The sequence below is a fragment of the Pleurodeles waltl genome, chromosome 2_2 (assembly GCF_031143425.1).
Source record: "Pleurodeles waltl isolate 20211129_DDA chromosome 2_2, aPleWal1.hap1.20221129, whole genome shotgun sequence".
Classification (NCBI taxonomy): Eukaryota; Metazoa; Chordata; class Amphibia; order Caudata; family Salamandridae; genus Pleurodeles; species Pleurodeles waltl.
In genome coordinates, this window is record NC_090439.1 from 1,120,864,417 (window position 1) to 1,120,884,837 (window position 20,421).

At 47.1% G+C, this 20,421-nt stretch overlaps 1 protein-coding gene across 1 annotated transcript in view; it reads left to right on the forward strand.

The window, feature by feature from the left end:
• LOC138282912 (latent-transforming growth factor beta-binding protein 4-like) overlaps positions 1 to 20,421 on the forward strand; it is a 269,263-nt gene that overhangs the window by 149,438 nt on the left and 99,404 nt on the right. The window contains exon 13 of the mRNA XM_069220935.1: positions 3,834 to 3,959. Within this exon, the coding sequence (XP_069077036.1) occupies positions 3,834 to 3,959 (126 nt within the window). The remainder of the gene's footprint in view (positions 1 to 3,833; positions 3,960 to 20,421) is intronic.

Sequence of the window (20,421 nt, forward strand, 5' to 3'; positions counted from 1 at the left end):
ACATCATGTTCCTTTATGAGCCAGATATATAATACCTTGTCAATATGTAGTACGCAAAAAAACAAGGAGGAATGAGATCCAAATGTATTTCTAAAGAGTCTGAAAGACTCAAAAACACCAAAGCAGATCAGTTGTGCAAAAATGGGTGCTGCATGACAAGTTGCTTGGAGGAATTGTCTCAATATGGGAAGAACCGGATCGCATCCTTTTTGCGATCTCTCTAGATGCAAAATGCCCATATTTGGAAGAGCCAGGTCTATTTCCCACGGTGATCAGAAACCTACCTGTGTGCATTTTCACCAATTCCCCTCCTCCTGAAGATAATCATCAAATTGAAAAAGCAGAGGTTAAAGATGATCCTTTTTGCCCGTTACTTAACAGTGGATGGTGGTATCCAGACCTCCGGCTCCTCTTGCAAGGCAAATGTAGAAGCCTTCTGTGAAGATTGGGTCTCCTGTCCAGCGTATCAGAGTAGATCCTTCTTCACAGCCACATAACTTGTCCACCTGGCTCCCGAATCTATAAAGTACAGACCTTTGCATTCACAGTCTTAAAGCATGAATGTTTTAAAAGAGACTAAGGGGGTCATTCTGACCCCGGCGGTCTAAGACCGCCGGGGCCAGGGTCGGCGGGAGCACCGCCGACAGGCCGGCGGTGCCCCGCAGGGCATTCTGACCGCGGCGGTTCAGCCGCGGCCAGAAAGGGTAAACCGGCGGTCTCACGCCGGTTTACCGCTGCCCTTAGAATCCCCCATGGCATGGGGGATACTGACACCCCCTACCGCCATCCTGTTCCTGGCGGTTCGCCCGCCAGGAACAGGATGGCGGTAGGGGGTGCCGCGGGGCCCCTGGGGGCCCCTGCCGTGCCCATGCCAATGGCATGGGCACGGCAGGGGCCCCCGTAAGAGGGCCCCACAAAGTATTTCAGTATACGCGACGGGTGCAACTGCACCCGTCGCACCTTCCCACTCCGCCGGCTCAATTCTGGCGGCCGCCCGCCAGCCCAGGGCAAATCTCAGAATCACCGCAGCGGTCTTTCGACCGCGGTGCAGTGTTCTGACGGCGGTACCTTGGCGGACGGCCTCCGCCGTCCGCCAAGGTTAGAATAGGCCCTAATTCTAACCTTGGCGGACGGCGGAGGTACCGCCGTCAGAACACCGCACTGCGGTCGAAAGACCGCTGCGGTGATTCTGAGATTTGCCCTGGGCTGGCGGGTGGCCGGCAAAAGGCCGCCCGCCAGCCCAGGGCAAATCAACCTTCCCACTAGGATGCCGGCTCAGAATTGAGCCGGCGGAGTGGGAAGGTGCGACGGGTGCAGTTGCACCCGTCGCGTATTTCAGTGTCTGCTAGGCAGACACTGAAATACTTTGTGGGGCCCTCTTACGGGGGCCCCTGCCGTGCCCATGCCATTGGCATGGGCACGGCAGGGGCCCCCAGGGGCCCCGCGGCACCCCCTACCGCCATCCTGTTCCTGGCGGGCGAACCGCCAGGAACAGGATGGCGGTAGGGGGTGTCAGAATCCCCCATGGCGGCGCAGCAAGCTGCGCCGCCATGGGGGATTCTAAGGGCAGCGGTAAACCGGCGTGAGACCGCCGGTTTACCCTTTCTGGCCGCGGCTGAACCGCCGCGGTTAGAATGCCCTGCGGGGCACCGCCGGCCTGTCGGCGGTGCTCCCGCCGACCGTGGCCCGCCGGGGTCAGAATGACCCCCTAAGAGTCCCTATTGAAAAAATCATATGCAGTTAAGTGGGAGATGCAGAGAGATGAAATAAAACTACTTTATCTTCTACAGTGCTAATTGTAGCCTCCCTGTTCCTTTTCAAAAGTGCATTTGTCTGCTATTACTGCAAAAAAATGTCAAATGCCCCTCATTCCCACTCCACCCTCATTAGCATCTTCATGCCAGTGGTAAAGATTTTGTAGAGAAGCTTGTCCCACCATGGTAAATAAATATAGTCTTGCCGATGCTGATGAAACCCAGTTGTATCTCATGCATGAGTCACACCCACAACATGTCATGGAAGATAGCTTTTCTAGATGCTCTAATTGCTGGGAAGCCATTCCACCATTGCTCGATTATCAAATCTTCTTGTATTTCTTGGCCTTGTGTCCTGTGCAGTCATCCCGCTTTCCTTGCAAAGTCTTTTCAGACTTTCAGATTACTATAGCCATTTCCTTACCTTAGCTCTTGCTGAACCCGACCTCCCCAGGAAAAGGGTTGCTGGATAATTTTAACTTTGAAAGAGCCCTTGACTTATTACCCTGATAAATATATAATCAAAGTTCGTTAACTATGGATCTATCCTCACTGGCACCCACAAGGTAACCCATAGCTAGATGGATAATGCCCTGCATCATTACTTGGTATCTAAATCACATTAGAACTTTGGAATGTTGGGAGCTCCATTGGAGACAGTGAAGTGCTCTGGGCTTTTGCTGGCTGGTAAAAGCCCGGAGCGTCAACACTCCAATGTTCTTTGTTCACACCAACAGCTGTGAACAAAAGCCTCACGGAGCCCAAGGGGATTTCAATCCCCTCAGGCTCCATGAGGACTTTGTCTTATTTATTAGAACATTCTGCCCTCTAGTGGCAGAATGTTCTAATAGCCTTATAGCCCTTTGTAGTTGGGCTATACTGGCAAATAAAGTCCAGCTCACTTGTTAAAGGCCCTCGCCTACGGATCGGGCCTTTAACGTTGGAGTGGGCCTTTAATGGCTGGTATAGCCCGCTACGAGGGGCTCTAACGCTATATTGGAACATTGAAATGTCGAGAGCTCCATTGGAGACAGTGAAGTGCTCTGGGCTTTTACTGACTGGTAAAAGCTCGGAGCGTCAACATTCCAATGTTGTTTGTTCAGAGCAACAGCTGTGAACAAAGGCTTCATGAAGCCCGAGAGGATTTCAATCCCCTCAGCCCAGCGGGGATGTGTGCCGCAACATGGGAGCCGGCTCCAAATGGAGCCGGCGGTGTTGCGGCTGTGTGACGGGTGCAGCTGCACCCGTCGTGCTTTTCAAGCAGTGTGGGGCTGTGCCTGGGGGCCCCTGCACTGCCCATGCCAAGTGCATGGGCAGTGCTGGTGCCCCCAGGGGCCTCGCGACTCCCCTTCCCGCCAGCCTTTCCATGGCAGTTCCTTCCGCCATGGAAAGGCTGGCGGGAAGGGGACTCGTAATCCCCTGGGCAGCGCTGCAAGCAGCGCTGCTCTGGCGGATTAAAACCGCGGTCACAACCGTGGCGGTAAACCACCAGTCCCGGCGATGCGACCGCGGCGCTTCCGCTGCGGTCGTAATCCGTGAATTTGTACCGCCAGCCTGTTGGCGGTACAACCTCCAAAACAGCGGTTGTAATGAGGGCCATTGTGTTTGAGATTGATAATGTAGAGATAAAAGATTTATCGACAAAAAGCAGATATTGTTAAATGTATTACGGAGCAACATGAAGTCAAAATTGCACTGTGGTTCAGGTTGTTAGGTGACATTTCTCTGATGGCGTGTGTGGGATTTCTTTGAGCACCTTTTTTATTGGTATATTTGGCCTATATTGACACTTTCTGTTGCGCTCTGATTTCTTAGAAATGATCCTGCGCATTTAAGACTTTTGCTCCCTTCGCTGATCTCACTCTCTCTGCTAGCATTCTCACTACAAATGAAATCTAACCTCAGCAGCTGACGATTTCACACCTCAGCATTTCTTCCAGTGCACTAAAGAGATCCCGGACAGCATGCGGACCCACCTCTAGACCTATTTCCACACATCTCTGTGTAACTCGACTTCTGCTAGTATTCCTGATGAAGAGAGTGCCAGTAACAACAGCAATATGTCTTCCTTACCTTTAGACATCACTTCCTGTGAGCTACAGAACGGCCGCTGTGAGCAGGTGTGCACAGACAAGCTGGAAGGAGGCTATGAGTGCAGCTGCCGGGAGGGATGGATACTCAGTGCCAACAAGAAGAGCTGTGATGGTAAGGTGGCACGCGCTGGTGGTGAGCGGTAGGCTGTGTGCTCAGGAAACTGACGACCAGTTCATCTGAAAAGACAGTATGGCTAGAGGAGGACCTGTCAGACCATTTCATATTTAATCCCTTCACCGGTAGGCCCCCTCAGCACCCCCCCTCCCCCACCTTCACCCTCTCACATCCCCCCCATGCTAAGCCTTTTTTTGGCTATTTGGGATAGTTCGTGCTTAAGCCCAATAGCGGTTTGTACACACAAGCTCGCCTCGCTGTGTTTGCATCCTTTGTTTACAACATCCAGGAGATTCTAAAGGTACACAGGGTTTGTGGATTCCCCTGAAGGGGACCGCAAAAATAGCCAAAATACAATAAAATGTTGTTGTTTTTGGGAAAATTGGGAAAAAATTCCTGCAGAAGAAAGCATCTGTTTTTTTTCTCTGTAAATTGCAATCAGTGAAGGGTTTGTGGTGCTAAAATCAATGAATCAGTGGCAGACTAGAATAAGAAAACCACATTTTCCACACAGTTTTGGCATTTTACTGGTACATACCCCTTTTTTCTTATTTTTTGTGCTTTCATCCTCCTTCCAGTTAAAGGTAGAAAAGGGTGTGAAACCAATGGTGGACCCTGGAAAGTTATACATTTCTAAAAAGTAGACAACATTTTGAATTCAGCAAGGAATCATTAGTGTAGATCCTTCAAGGTTTTCCTATAGAAAGTAACAGTTGAAATAAAAAATATTTAAATTGAGTTAAAAAACAGTCATTTCTCTCTATGTTTTCATCTGTAACTTTTTCCAGTTATGGCAGATATTTTAAAGCAATATACTGCTATTTCCATTGGACCCTTCTGGTTGCGGGATATATAGGGCTTGTAGGTTCACCAAGAACCCGAGGTGCCCAGGGCCAATAAATGAGCTGCATCTTGCAGTGGGTTTTCATTGCGTATCGGGTATAGAGCAATACATTTGGTAAAATATAATGAGTGAAAAATAGGTACGAAGGAAACCTGAGTATTTCTGAAATGGGCATAAGATATGGAGTTTAGAAGCAGTGGCTATTTCCACATCTCTGAATTTGAGGGGACCCATACTAGCATGTGACTTAGAGGGCATTTCTCAAAATGACTTCTTTCTTACACACTATCTTATATTTGGAAGGCTCAAATGCACAGAAAGACAATTGGTAATAACATGTTCTGCTGTTCTGTGTTCCCCAAGTCTCCCGATAAAAATGGTACCTCACTTGTGTGGGTAGGCCTAGTGCCTGCGACAGGAAACGGCTCAAAACGCAACGTGGAAACATCACACTTTGGGGAATTCAGGATGGGGTGACTTATGTGGCTCGCACCACATTTATTTACCCAGAATCCCTTGCAAACCTAAAAAATTGTCTAAAAAAATATTTTCCTTACATTTCTGTGATGGGAAGTTCTAGAATCTGAGGGGAGCCACACATTTCCTACCACTCAGTGTTCCCCTCAGTCTTCGGGTAAAAATGATACCTCACTTGTGTGGGTGGGCCAAGTGCCTGTGAGAGGGAAGGGCCAAAAATTTGTGGAGTTTGAGGGGGAACCAAAGCAAGTCCAAAAGGGAACTTATTTAAATACGTTTTTAGGATGACTTTGCTGTGGGCATCCACACAAGTGAGGTATCATTTTTATTTTACTGAGGGAAAGCTGGGCAGTAGGAAATTTAGGGTTTTATTCTGTTTGTGGAAGAATATGGCACAGAAGTGGAAGGAAATTGTGTGATTTTAGTCACATTTCAAGGTTTGCAGGGCATTGTGGGTAAGGAAACATATTGGAAACCACGAGAGGCACACCACTCTGTACTCCCCTGCGTGTCTGGTTTTCAAACATATCTAGAGTTGGTAGATTTTCCCTTTATAAAAAGCGAGCACATTACCAAGTCTCTTACTTCTGTGATGTCCCAAACACTCAAATTGTGAACAAAAACACCCTTAGGTTTTGTTAAAAAGGCCCCTCAGCCACCAACCTAGTTGGTGGCTTGCTTCATCATTGGGATCCCACCTGAGACACCTAGCGGGTCAGTGGTGTGCTTCGACGCCTGATTAGAGCAGAGCAGTTTTTTTCGGGAGTTGAATTCCCAATTGAGAGAAGTGCAGTAAAAAGGTCTTGTGGCTACCCACCATTATTTTCACACATACACACTGGTTGGATTTGGCACGAGGGTGAGTGATATATAATATACAAAATGTTACTAACAAGAGATTTCACAAAAATGAAATGCACTGTTAATAATTAAAAAGTAAAAAAACTGAACCAATGACTCACAGCTTGTGAGCTGTAGAGCCACGTCAAGGCACCAACTGCTTATCAGGCCATTCACAATCCTTGCATATGTGACACACACAAGACCGTTCACGCTGCCAGCCACGGGCCCAGCATATTACAACACTCACATCAACAGACAGCGCTATTCAATGGCCCATCACTTTCATACTCCCACGTGGCTGACACAGCAATCACACCGGCTGCCAGAGTGTATGGACTGGCGTATGGCTAGCAGTGTGTGTAGTAACCAGCAGCAAGTCACTACTCACACACTGCCAGCCAAGCGCCAGCTCACACACACCGCCAGCCAAGTTGCAGTCAATGCACAATGCAAGCCAAGCATTAGTCCATGCACACCGCCAGCCAAACGCCAGTTCAGGCACACTGCTATCACACGAAAAAGAAAACACAAACCAATTGTAAAAAAATACAAATTACAAACACAAAAGCTCTAACTAAATACATCACACTAATGCCAATCTTGAAAATGAACAAAATGAACAAAAATTACTAAAAAAACATAGAACCAGTAGTTCCCTGTTACACACACAGTAGCTCCCAAAAATTCTTTTGTATATAGTACATTCTGAAACAAGCGGGCACACACAGCCGAGGTATAGAAGGACACTTGGGGCAGTGCATGCAAGACTCCTTCTGCACACCTCTTCGCATACAGACTGTACAACTCCTACTAGGAAAGTCTTTTTTGGGAGTGGGAGGAATGTGATCAGCAAAGTGGCAATCTTTTAATCTAGCCACATCCTCTACCACTCCAACTCTAGGAACACTTGTCTGTTTCACTATAACAAGTCTGCCTATCACAGACTCCTGAAACTTAACAAATGTCATTTTTGATTCAGAAAAGCAATCCTTAAATACAACAAAAGCATTAAAGATTGCTAAGTGGAAAAGATAGATAGCCAACTTCTTGTATCAAATGTAAGCCTTACGAACGGCAGTGTAAGGTTCCAACCTCTGATCTTCTCTATCAGCACCACCCATGTGCCTAATATAGTCTAAAATGCACACAGGTTTGAGTACTTCAGCAACCTGACCCCAAACAGTCACAGGTGAAGTACTTTTATCATGAATGGTAGTCAGCATGTAGACATCTCACAATCTGGATTATCTCGTGGCTACGCTAAAGCATTATCAACAAAATGCAGCATTCGAAGCAGAAGCAAATACCGATGTAAAGAAATGGCTCCCTGTTGCAGTTACCCCCCACTTTTTGCCTGATACTGATGCTGACTTGACTGAGAAGTGTGCTGGGACCCTGCTAACCAGGCCCCAGCACCAGTGTTCCTTCACCTAAAATGTACCATTGTATCCACAATTGGCACACCCTGGCATTCAGATAAGTCCCTTGTAACTGGTACTTCTAGTACCAAGGGCCCTGATGCCAAGGAAGGTCTCTAAGGGCTGCAGCATGTCTTATGCCACCCTGGAGACCTCTCACTCAGCACAGACACACTGCTTGCCAGCTTGTGTGTGCTAGTGAGGACAAAACGAGTAAGTCGACATGGCACTCCCCTCAGGGTGCCATGCCAGCCTCTCACTGCCTATGCAGTATAGGTAAGACACCCCTCTAGCAGGCCTTACAGCCCTAAGGCAGGGTGCACTATACCATAGGTGAGGGTACCAGTGCATGAGCATGGTACCCCTACAGTGTCTAAATAAAACCTTAGACATTGTAAGTGCAGGGTAGCCATAAGAGTATATGGTCTGGGAGTCTGTCAAACACGAACTCCACAGCACCATAATGGCTACACTGAAAACTGGGAAGTTTGGTATCAAACTTCTCAGCACAATAAATGCACACTGATGCCAGTGTGCATTTTATTGTAAAATACACCACAGAGGGCACCTTAGAGGTGCCCCCTGAAACTTAACCGACTATCTGTGTAGGCTGACTAGTTTTAGCAGCCTGCCACAAACCGAGACATGTTGCTGGCCCCATGGGGAGAGTGCCTTTGTCACTCTGAGGCCAGTAACAAAGCCTGCACTGGGTGGAGATGCTAACACCTCTCCCAGGCAGGAATTGTCACACCTGGCGGTGAGCCTCAAAGGCTCACCTCCTTTGTGCCAACCCAGCAGGACACTCCAGCTAGTGGAGTTGCCCGCCCCCTCCGGCCAGGCCCCACTTTTGGCGGCAAGGCCGGAGAAAATAATGAGAATAACAAGGAGGAGTCACTGGCCAGTCAGGACAGCCCCTAAGGTGTCCTGAGCTGAGGTGACTCTAACTTTTAGAAATCCTCCATCTTGCAGATGGAGGATTCCCCCAATAGGGTTAGGATTGTGACCCCCTCCCCTTGGGAGGAGGCACAAAGAGGGTGTACCCACCCTCAGGGCTAGTAGCCATTGGCTACTAACCCCCCAGACCTAAACACGCCCTTAAATTTAGTATTTAAGGGCTACCCTGAACCCTAGAAAACGAGATTCCTGCAACTACAAGAAGAAGGACTGCCTAGCTGAAAAACCCCTGCAGAGGAAGACCAGAAGACGACAACTGCCTTGGCTCCAGAAACTCACCGGCCTGTCTCCTGCCTTCCAAAGATCCTGCTCCAGCGACGCCTTCCGAAGGGACCAGCGACCTCGACATCCTCTGAGGACTGCCCCTGCTTCGAAAAGACAAGAAACTCCCGAGGACAGCGGACCTGCTCCAAGAAAAGCTGCAACTTTGTTTCCAGCAGCTTTAAAGATCCCTGCAAGCTCCCCGCAAGAAGCGTGAGACTTGCAACACTGCACCCGGCGACCCCGACTCGGCTGGTGGTGATCCAACACCTCAGGAGGGACCCCAGGACTACTCTGATACTGTGAGTACCAAAACCTGTCCCCCCTGAGCCCCCACAGCGCCGCCTGCAGAGGGAATCCCGAGGCTTCCCCTGACCGCGACTCTTTGAACCTAAAGTCCCGACACCTGGGAGAGACCCTGCACCCGCAGCCCCCAGGACCTGAAGGACCGGACTTTCACTGGAGAAGTGACCCCCAGGAGTCCCTCTCCCTTGCCCAAGTGGAGGTTTCCCCGAGGAACCCCCCCCTTGCCTGCCTGCAGCGCTGAAGAGATCCCGAGATCTCTCATAGACTAACATTGCGAACCCGACGCTTGTTTCTACACTGCACCCGGCCGCCCCCGCGCCGCTGAGGGTGAAATTTCTGTGTGGACTTGTGTCCCCCCCGGTGCCCTACAAAACCCCCCTGGTCTGCCCTCCGAAGACGCGGGTACTTACCTGCAAGCAGACCGGAACCGGGGCACCCCCTTCTCTCCATTCTAGCCTATGTGTTTTGGGCACCACTTTGAACTCTGCACCTGACCGGCCCTGAGCTGCTGGTGTGGTGACTTTGGGGTTGCTCTGAACCCCCAACGGTGGGCTACCTTGGACCAAGAACTGAACCCTGTAAGTGTCTTACTTACCTGGTAAAACTAACAAAAACTTACCTCCCCCAGGAACTGTGAAAATTGCACTAAGTGTCCACTTTTAAAACAGCTATTTGTCAATATCTTGAAAAGTATACATGCAATTTTTATGATTTAAAGTTCCTAAAGTACTTACCTGCAATACCTTTCAAATGAGATATTACATGTAAAATTTGAACCTGTGGTTCTTAAAATAAACTAAGAAAAGATATTTTTCTATACAAAACCTATTGGCTGGATTTGTCTCTGAGTGTGTGTACCTCATTTATTGTCTATGTGTATGTACAACAAATGCTTAACACTACTCCTTGGATAAGCCTACTGCTCGACCACACTACCACAAAATAGAGCATTAGTATTATCTATTTTTACCACTATTTTACCTCTAAGGGGAACCCTTGGACTCTGTGCATGCTATTCCTTACTTTGAAATAGCACATACAGAGCCAACTTCCTACATTGGTGGATCAGCGGTGGGGTACAAGACTTTGCATTTGCTGGACTACTCAGCCAATACCTGATCACACGACAAATTCCAAAATTGTCATTAGAAATTGATTTTTGCAATTTGAAAAGTTTTCTAAATTCTTAAAAGACCTGCTAGGGCCTTGTGTTAGATCCTGTTTAGCATTTCTTTTAGAGGTTAAAAGTTTGAATTAGATTCTAGAACCAGTTTTAGTTTCTTAAAAAGTATTCCAACTTTTAGAAGCATAATGTCTAGCACAGATGTGAATGTGGTGGAACTCGACACCACACCTTACCTCCATCTACAGATGAGAGAGCTAAGGTCACTCTGTAAACTAAAGAAAATAGCAATGGGCCCCAAACCTACCAAAGTACAGCTCCAGGAGCTTTTGGCAGAGTTTGAAAAGGCCAACCCCGCTGAGGATGGCAACTCAGAGGATGAAGATAGTGACTTGGAGGGAAATTCCCCCCCTCCAGTCCTACTTAGGGAGAGCAGGGCTTCTCAAGCCCTGACTCCACAAATAATAGTCAGAGATGCTGGTTCCCTCACAGGAGGGACCAACAACTCTGAAATCACTGAGGATAACTCCAGTGAAGAGGACATCCAGTTAGCCAGGATGGCCAAAAGATTGGCTTTGGAAAGACAGATCCTAGCCATAGAGAGGGAAAGACAAGAGATGGGCCTAGGACCCATCAATGGTGGCAGCAACTTAAATAGGGTCAGAGATTCTCCTGACATCCTAAAAATCCCCAAAGGGATTGTAACAAAATATGAAAATGGTGATGACATCACCAAATGGTTCACAGCTTTTGAGAGGGCTTGTGTAACCAGAAAAGTGAACAGATCTCACTGTGGTGCTCTCCTTTGGGAAATGTTCACTGGAAAGTGTAGGGATAGACTCCTCACACTCTCTGGAAAAGATGCAGAATCTTATGACCTCATGAAAGGTACCCTGATTGAGGGCTTTGGATTCTCCACTGAGGAGTATAGAATTAGATTCAGGGGGGCTCAAAAATCCTCGAGCCAGACCTGGGTTGATTTTGTAGACTACTCAGTAAAAACACTAGATGGTTGGTTAACTGGAAATGAAGTGTGTGACTATGTTGGGCTTTATAATTTGTTTATGAAAGAACACATTTTAAGTAACTGCTTCAATGAAAAGTTGCATCAGTATCTGGTAGACCTAGGTCCAATTTCTCCCCAAGAATTGGGAAAGAAGGCAGACCACTGGGTCAAGACTAGGGTAACCAAAACTTCCACTGGGGGTGACCAAAAGAAAGGGGTTACAAAAACTCCCCAGGAGAAAGTGGGTAACACTAGAAACCAAGAAAAAGAGTCCTCTGTAGGCCCCCAAAAACCAGAACAGGTGGGTGGGCCCCAGGACACAACCCAAAACAAAGGTGGGTACCAGGGTAAGAACTGGGATGCCACTAAGGCATGGTGCCACAACTGTAAACAGTCTGGGCACCACACCAAGGACACTTCTTGTCCCAAAAACAAACCCCAGAACAAAATTCCAGGGGTAACCAGTGTAGCCATGGGAGATGACTCCTCAGATGAGGAGGTCTTCCTAGCCTTCAACTGGAAACAGGGCCCAACAGGTGAGTTGGAGATTCCAGAGGGAAGCAGACACTTCCACCACCTACTGGTGAATGGAATCCCAACCACTGCCCTGAGAGACACTTATGCCAGTCACACTATTGTGCATGACAGGCTGGTGCTCTCAAACCAGTACATCCCAGGTGAGACTGCCAGGGTAAGAGTTAGCCTAGACAGGGTCACTAAGAGGCCTGTGGCTTTAGTGCCCATAGAAGTGGGTGGCACTCTTAGCTGGAGAAGGGTAGTAGTCAGTACAGACCTCCCCCTTGATTGTCTCCTTGGAAATGACTACCCAGAGGTTAGTCAGAGCCCAAGAGAGGAACTGGTCCAGTGCCAGTCCTCTCCCAAGGATTCTGGAAGTCCTGCCTCTGCAGTAAATGCAAGCAGGCCCCAGAAGAAGAAGAAAAGAAAACAGAGTAGGAAGGGTGGACAACCTTTAGCCAAGGTTACAGCAAGCCAAGGAGATTCTGCTCCAGTAGGGGAGAACTCCAAAAATGGCCCTGATAAAGTCCAACCTGACCCACAAGAAGTCCTGGCTAGTCAGGCAACTGTTAAACCTGAGTGGGTGGCTCCTCAGCTAACAGAAGAAAGGGTGGAAGAAGGGTGTTTACTACCAGATGTGGTAACCCCCCACTCTAATACAGCAGACAGGCAACCTGAACCCAAAGAAGCCTGTAACTTAGCCCCTTCCCTTTTAGGTGAAGAGCTAAAGGTGTGGTTCTGGGCACTGACAGCTGTCAGTGGCCTCTGCTGGGTGTTAGCCTTTATGGCTGCACTATCCTTAGCATGGTGGTCTGACCCCATGCCAAATAGCAAGTTAGGCCCCCTGACCCTATTGGTCATGGTGGGGTTACTCCAGCTCTGGGTAACCTCTTTGGGTAAGCTAGGGGTAACCCTGGCCAAGATAAGGTTAGCAGAGGTGGATACCTCTAAAACCAGAATAGAAAGAATGGGTGGAGACATTGAAGATGCAGACAAGAGGCAATTCAGACTAGGTCCTATCACTGTGGAAGTGGGTCAGTTCCCCAAAGGGAATGACCTGAACAGAAGGATGTAAGGCAGAGTAGGCCCTGCAACTAACCAGCCTATTTCTCCTACTCTTCCTCGCCTGACAGACTAGGAAGACTCTCCCAGCTTGGGCTGAGTCTCCTGGCCTGTGGGCTGGGGGGGGCTTGTGTAAAGAAATGGCTCCCTGTTGCAGTTACCCCCCACTTTTTGCCTGATACTGATGCTGACTTGACTGAGAAGTGTGCTGGGACCCTGCTAACCAGGCCCCAGCACCAGTGTTCCTTCACCTAAAATGTACCATTGTATCCACAATTGGCACACCCTGGCATTCAGATAAGTCCCTTGTAACTGGTACTTCTAGTACCAAGGGCCCTGATGCCAAGGAAGGTCTCTAAGGGCTGCAGCATGTCTTATGCCACCCTGGAGACCTCTCACTCAGCACAGACACACTGCTTGCCAGCTTGTGTGTGCTAGTGAGGACAAAACGAGTAAGTCGACATGGCACTCCCCTCAGGGTGCCATGCCAGCCTCTCACTGCCTATGCAGTATAGGTAAGACACCCCTCTAGCAGGCCTTACAGCCCTAAGGCAGGGTGCACTATACCATAGGTGAGGGTACCAGTGCATGAGCATGGTACCCCTACAGTGTCTAAATAAAACCTTAGACATTGTAAGTGCAGGGTAGCCATAAGAGTATATGGTCTGGGAGTCTGTCAAACACGAACTCCACAGCACCATAATGGCTACACTGAAAACTGGGAAGTTTGGTATCAAACTTCTCAGCACAATAAATGCACACTGATGCCAGTGTGCATTTCATTGTAAAATACACCACAGAGGGCACCTTAGAGGTGCCCCCTGAAACTTAACCGACTATCTGTGTAGGCTGACTAGTTTTAGCAGCCTGCCACAAACCGAGACATGTTGCTGGCCCCATGGGGAGAGTGCCTTTGTCACTCTGAGGCCAGTAACAAAGCCTGCACTGGGTGGAGATGCTAACACCTCTCCCAGGCAGGAATTGTCACACCTGGCGGTGAGCCTCAAAGGCTCACCTCCTTTGTGCCAACCCAGCAGGACACTCCAGCTAGTGGAGTTGCCCGCCCCCTCCGGCCAGGCCCCACTTTTGGCGGCAAGGCCGGAGAAAATAATGAGAATAACAAGGAGGAGTCACTGGCCAGTCAGGACAGCCCCTAAGGTGTCCTGAGCTGAGGTGACTCTAACTTTTAGAAATCCTCCATCTTGCAGATGGAGGATTCCCCCAATAGGGTTAGGATTGTGACCCCCTCCCCTTGGGAGGAGGCACAAAGAGGGTGTACCCACCCTCAGGGCTAGTAGCCATTGGCTACTAACCCCCCAGACCTAAACACGCCCTTAAATTTAGTATTTAAGGGCTACCCTGAACCCTAGAAAACGAGATTCCTGCAACTACAAGAAGAAGGACTGCCTAGCTGAAAAACCCCTGCAGAGGAAGACCAGAAGACGACAACTGCCTTGGCTCCAGAAACTCACCGGCCTGTCTCCTGCCTTCCAAAGATCCTCCTCCAGCGACGCCTTCCGAAGGGACCAGCGACCTCGACATCCTCTGAGGACTGCCCCTGCTTCGAAAAGACAAGAAACTCCCGAGGACAGCGGACCTGCTCCAAGAAAAGCTGCAACTTTGTTTCCAGCAGCTTTAAAGATCCCTGCAAGCTCCCCGCAAGAAGCGTGAGACTTGCAACACTGCACCCGGCGACCCCGACTCGGCTGGTGGTGATCCAACACCTCAGGAGGGACCCCAGGACTACTCTGATACTGTGAGTACCAAAACCTGTCCCCCCTGAGCCCCCACAGCGCCGCCTGCAGAGGGAATCCCGAGGCTTCCCCTGACCGCGACTCTTTGAACCTAAAGTCCCGACACCTGGGAGAGACCCTGCACCCGCAGCCCCCAGGACCTGAAGGACCGGACTTTCACTGGAGAAGTGACCCCCAGGAGTCCCTCTCCCTTGCCCAAGTGGAGGTTTCCCCGAGGAACCCCCCCCTTGCCTGCCTGCAGCGCTGAAGAGATCCCGAGATCTCTCATAGACTAACATTGCGAACCCGACGCTTGTTTCTACACTGCACCCGGCCGCCCCCGCGCCGCTGAGGGTGAAATTTCTGTGTGGACTTGTGTCCCCCCCGGTGCCCTACAAAACCCCCCTGGTCTGCCCTCCGAAGACGCGGGTACTTACCTGCAAGCAGACCGGAACCGGGGCACCCCCTTCTCTCCATTCTAGCCTATGTGTTTTGGGCACCACTTTGAACTCTGCACCTGACCGGCCCTGAGCTGCTGGTGTGGTGACTTTGGGGTTGCTCTGAACCCCCAACGGTGGGCTACCTTGGACCAAGAACTGAACCCTGTAAGTGTCTTACTTACCTGGTAAAACTAACAAAAACTTACCTCCCCCAGGAACTGTGAAAATTGCACTAAGTGTCCACTTTTAAAACAGCTATTTGTCAATATCTTGAAAAGTATACATGCAATTTTTATGATTTAAAGTTCCTAAAGTACTTACCTGCAATACCTTTCAAATGAGATATTACATGTAAAATTTGAACCTGTGGTTCTTAAAATAAACTAAGAAAAGATATTTTTCTATACAAAACCTATTGGCTGGATTTGTCTCTGAGTGTGTGTACCTCATTTATTGTCTATGTGTATGTACAACAAATGCTTAACACTACTCCTTGGATAAGCCTACTGCTCGACCACACTACCACAAAATAGAGCATTAGTATTATCTATTTTTACCACTATTTTACCTCTAAGGGGAACCCTTGGACTCTGTGCATGCTATTCCTTACTTTGAAATAGCACATACAGAGCCAACTTCCTACAACCGATCACAACACATAGTTGCAGGAAATATAGCTGTTGCCATCAAGCGACTAGTAGAACAGTATGAAGACAACAACAGCTTCCTTATCAAGCCCATCAAAAAAGTTAAACCTAAGAACTTCGTCAACTCATCCAGATTTGTGGGAGTCCACTGTCTAACCCTAGAGTGGGGCTTAAGTCTGGCACTATTGCACCTCAAATACTGTTCAGCATACAGATTACAAATACTCAACAATCTCGTCCAAAAAACATCATCCATAAACAACTGAAAGAAATGTATAGGCAAAAAGTTTTCAGTATTCACTCTACACCCTGTGACACCAATAAAGGCAGGCAACGCTGGCTGCACCATGATTGGGACAACCCAAAGTGCAGCTTTTCCAGTAAGAAGCCTTGCAGCCCCAGGGTACAATCCAGATGCCTCTTCTGCACTATTGGTACATCAGTGTCCCCCTCTAAAGCAGGCACTTCCTCCACACTGAGAGTGGCTTCGTCATCAGATGATTCCTCTCAAACAGAAAATTCACTGCCCGAATCTTGCACTTCCTCCTCTGCCTCAGATGCAGTCAGTCTCATAATCATGGTCAGAGAAAGATTCAAAAAGCAAACCAACAAACTGCTGAGCTGTCATCTTGCGGCCAGCCATAATCCTTTCTAATAAAAGTAACTTGACAATTAATCAACAACAACCAACACTGTGTAAAACAAGTAATAAACAAAGTGTGGCTTTATCACAAAGAACTATATACTCAAAACAATACCACTCACTTGCCAAAGACAGCTAGACTCATGTTATGTTGTCATGGTGCTAGTTAGGTTTGGGAATGGAATGCGTGCGGGTGAGCGGGGTGGAATCGGGGGAAATTGGCAGTTGGATGTGACTGGGAAACAAGGATAGAGACGCTCTTGTTCGATGGAAATAAATCTTACGAGTTATACCAAACAACGTGTCAGTCCCATCACTACACCTTTTTGGCGACGAGCGTGGGATGTGATCCAGTCACATCAGGCATGCTGACACTCGAACAAGACGCGTTTCTAATTGCGGACAGCTGTCGGTGTGCATCGGAGTCTGACGAGCGACATACTGGATGAGAGGACTTTGATGGAGCTGTAGTTGCTGTAGCCGATGATCTGTGCCACAATTGAGGAGACTTTTGGAATTCGGGTGAGGTCTCTGGATTCTTTGTTGGAGAGAGCAGTTTGTGACTGAGAGCGCGCATGCGCAGTCAATGTTTTTTTTTTAATCTCAATGTCACACAGCTACGCTTATTCACTACATCTTGTGCACAGCAACTTATAGAAAGAAGGACTTTAACGACTATTTCTTCAGTGAAACTGTAACTGATCTATAAAGAAAGTACTGCTACTGTTTTGCAGCTGTGTTTACAGTTATTTGTATTATGGCTTCCTCTATCAATTTACCACCTGTTTTTTTAGACATGCATGGTCAACTAGCCATTCAATGGGAGGAGTGGATAGATTTATTTGATAATTATTTATTGGCGTTGGATGGCCAAAATTTTTCACCTTTGAGGAAGAAAGCTTTATTATTAAGTACTATTGGTAAGGAAGCCCATCACATATTTAAGTACTTACCTGAAATTTGCGATGATGATGGTCAACCTTTACAGAATGTTTTTGAGGAAGCAAAATTACGCTTGGAGAAGAGATTTTCTAAAGAGGAAAACATCGTTATGTCACGTTACAAATTTTACACCAGACCTCAAAGAGAAGGAGAGTCACTAGATGATTTTATTTCAAGCGTACGAGAACTGTCAGTGAAGTGCAAGTTTGGTGCAATGACGGATGAACTGATTCGAGACCATCTTATAGTTCATTGTCGGAGCAAGAAAACTCAGGAGCGGTTATGGGCAGTGAAAAATCCATCTCTTAAGGACGCAATTGTCATAGCCAAAATTGTTGAAGAATCGGAACATTGCATGAAGGAAATTAGTAAAAAAGACATTTCCTCTGGGGCGGAGGATGTAGCGTTTGTTTCAAAGAAAAATTTGGCTTCTAAGAATGGCAGCTTAGGTAGTAAACAACCTGTGTATGAGGGTAAACTTGGCAGATCAAAAGGATGTTCTAGGTGTGGGAGTTCTTCTCACAACAATGATGCCAAGTGGTGTTATGCACTAAACAAGGAGTGCAGAAAGTGTGGTCGCAAAGGGCATTTTGCTCGCATGTGCAAAGATATGTATAGAATGCGTGTGGCTATGACTGATTCAGTTGCAGAGGAGAGTGGATTGGAGGATCGGGTACTCCTTGTGAACTCTGATGGAGCAAATGTACAACGAGAAGTGAGACCGAGGGGCATTTTTTCAGTTTTAGGCAGAAATGTTGAGTTGATGGTAGATTCAGGCTCATTGTATACTATTGTACCAAAATCAATGTGGATGGAGAACTGGTCTGAGGTGCCGTTGTTACCCAAAGACATCAACCCAAGAGGATATCAAGGAGCTAAGATCAACATTTTAGGATATTTTGTCTCACCCATTCTCTTTAAGTCAAGGAGCATTGAAGGGAAAGTATATGTAGCTGATAGCGGTCCTCCCATATTAGGTTGGGCTCACCAATATGACTTACATATTGTTATCGATCCTCATTCTGCTGAGAAGGTGTTAATGGTGAGTGATGCCAGCCTAAATGAAATTTTAAGTGATGCGAAAGATGTTTTTAGTGAAAGGTTGGGTGAGTTGAAAGGTTATGTTCACAAAATAATTTTGCAAAAAGGAGCAGTACCTGTAAAGCACAAAGTTAGAAAGGTACCTATAGTAGTTAGGAGTGAAGTGAAGAAAATGTTAGATGACATGATGAAAGAGGGTATCATCGAGCCGGTAGAGGCGTCTTCCTGGATTTCTCCAGTTGTTATAACCAAGAAGTGTGATGGAAAACTTCGTTTCTGTGTGGATTTGAGAAGTGTGAACCAATTTGTGGTGACTGATGTATTTCCGTTACCAAACATAAATGAACATCTGCTATTGCTTAAGGGAGGTAAATTCTTCTCTAAGTTAGATCTCAAGAGTGCATACCATCAGATTAGGTTGCATGAAGACTCCAGGCAATTTACAGCATTCATAACTATGGAAGGCACTTTCCAATTTACCAGAATGCCTTTTGGACTGTCTTCAGCTGCCAGTGTTTTCCAACGAGCGATGTCACATATCTTTAGAGGGTTACGAAATGTAGTATTTTTTCAGGATGATATCTTGGTTTTTGGTCAAACGGAAACTGAGCACAATTCGGTCCTTAAGGATGTGTTGTGCATACTCGGAAAAGCAGGGTTAACACTGAGGAAGGATAAATGTACATTTTTAGCTGAGGAAATTGAATATTTGGGCCATACGATTTCTGGTGAAGGTGTTAAACCCAAAGAAGACTTATTAAAGGCTATTAAGTCTGTATCTGTTCCATCCGACAAAGAACAATTGCGTTCTTTTATGGGGCTCATTGAATACTACAGCAAATTTGTAGAAAATTTTGCGATGAAAACAGAGTGCCTGCGGAAACTGTTGCGTAAAGGAGTTGGTTTTGATTGGGAACTTGAGCAACAGGAAGCGTTTGATGTGGTGAAACAAGAAATTTGTAATGCAGGTATATTGACACCATTTGACACACTCCGCAAAACAATTTTAACTGTAGATGCCAGTGCATGTGGCGTAGGAGCAGTGTTGTCGCAAGTGCAGGGGAAGAAGGAAGTAACAGTAGCTTTTGCTTCGCGCTCACTGACAGAGAGTGAACGTAATTATTCGGTGATTGAGCGTGAGGCGCTAGCTGCTACTTGGTCTGTAGAGCATTTTAGAACCTTTTTATGGGGCATAACGTTTACTTTGCGATCTGATCACAAACCCCTACTAAAAATCTTAAGTCCAGGCAGGGCTGGTAAGGGCTCTGCCAGGTTGGCTAGACTAGCCTCTAAGTTACAGGAGTATAAATTTGTGATTGAACACATTCCAGGTTGGAGAAATTCCCAGGCGGACTGCTTATCTAGATTACCGTTGAAATGTAAAATTGTCAATGATAGACATATGGTTTGTGAAGATGAGGAAGGTGCAGTAGCTTGGTTGTCTGATGTAGTAGTCTGTGGAGCTGGTACCTTTGGGGTTGAAGACTGGGAGCGATGTATGGAGAAGGATACGATATTGAGTGAAGTTGTACGTATGGTTTTAAAGGGAAAAAAAAGAGAGAGTGCAGTCAGTTTAGCAGTGCGACCCTATGTGAAATTAATCGATGAATTTACATTAACAAATGGAAAGCTCTTAATGAGAAATGACAAATTTGTACCTCCAGAGGGTATTAGAAGGAAGATTTTTGCATTAGCTCATGAGGGTCATCTGGAACAGACTTTGACAAAGAAAAGAGTTAGAGAGAATTTTTGGTGGCCTGGTATGGATGATTTGACTTCTCAATGGGTGGAGGATTGTGAGGTATGCAAAGAAAGTGAAAAGAGATTAAAAACTGGAGCCACGAGTGTGTGTGGACACATAGAAGATCCAGGTTCAACATGGAGTACTGTTTGCTTAGATTTCATTGGTCCTATTCAGGGTATAAGGAACAATTTTCAAAATGCTTTAGTCATGGTTGATGTTCATTCAAGATGGATCATAGTCAAATTCCTGCGTGATATTACAACGAGAAGTACCATTGATACCCTAAACAGTGTTTTTCTTGAAGAGGGTCTTCCACGTATTTTGATAACTGACAATGGAACCCAACTCACTTCAAGAGAGATGAGGGAGTTTCTCGACAGTCAGGGAATTATTCATCACCGCACTGCTTTATACAATCCTCGTGCCAATGGTATGGTTGAGAGAATAAATTGGTTGGTG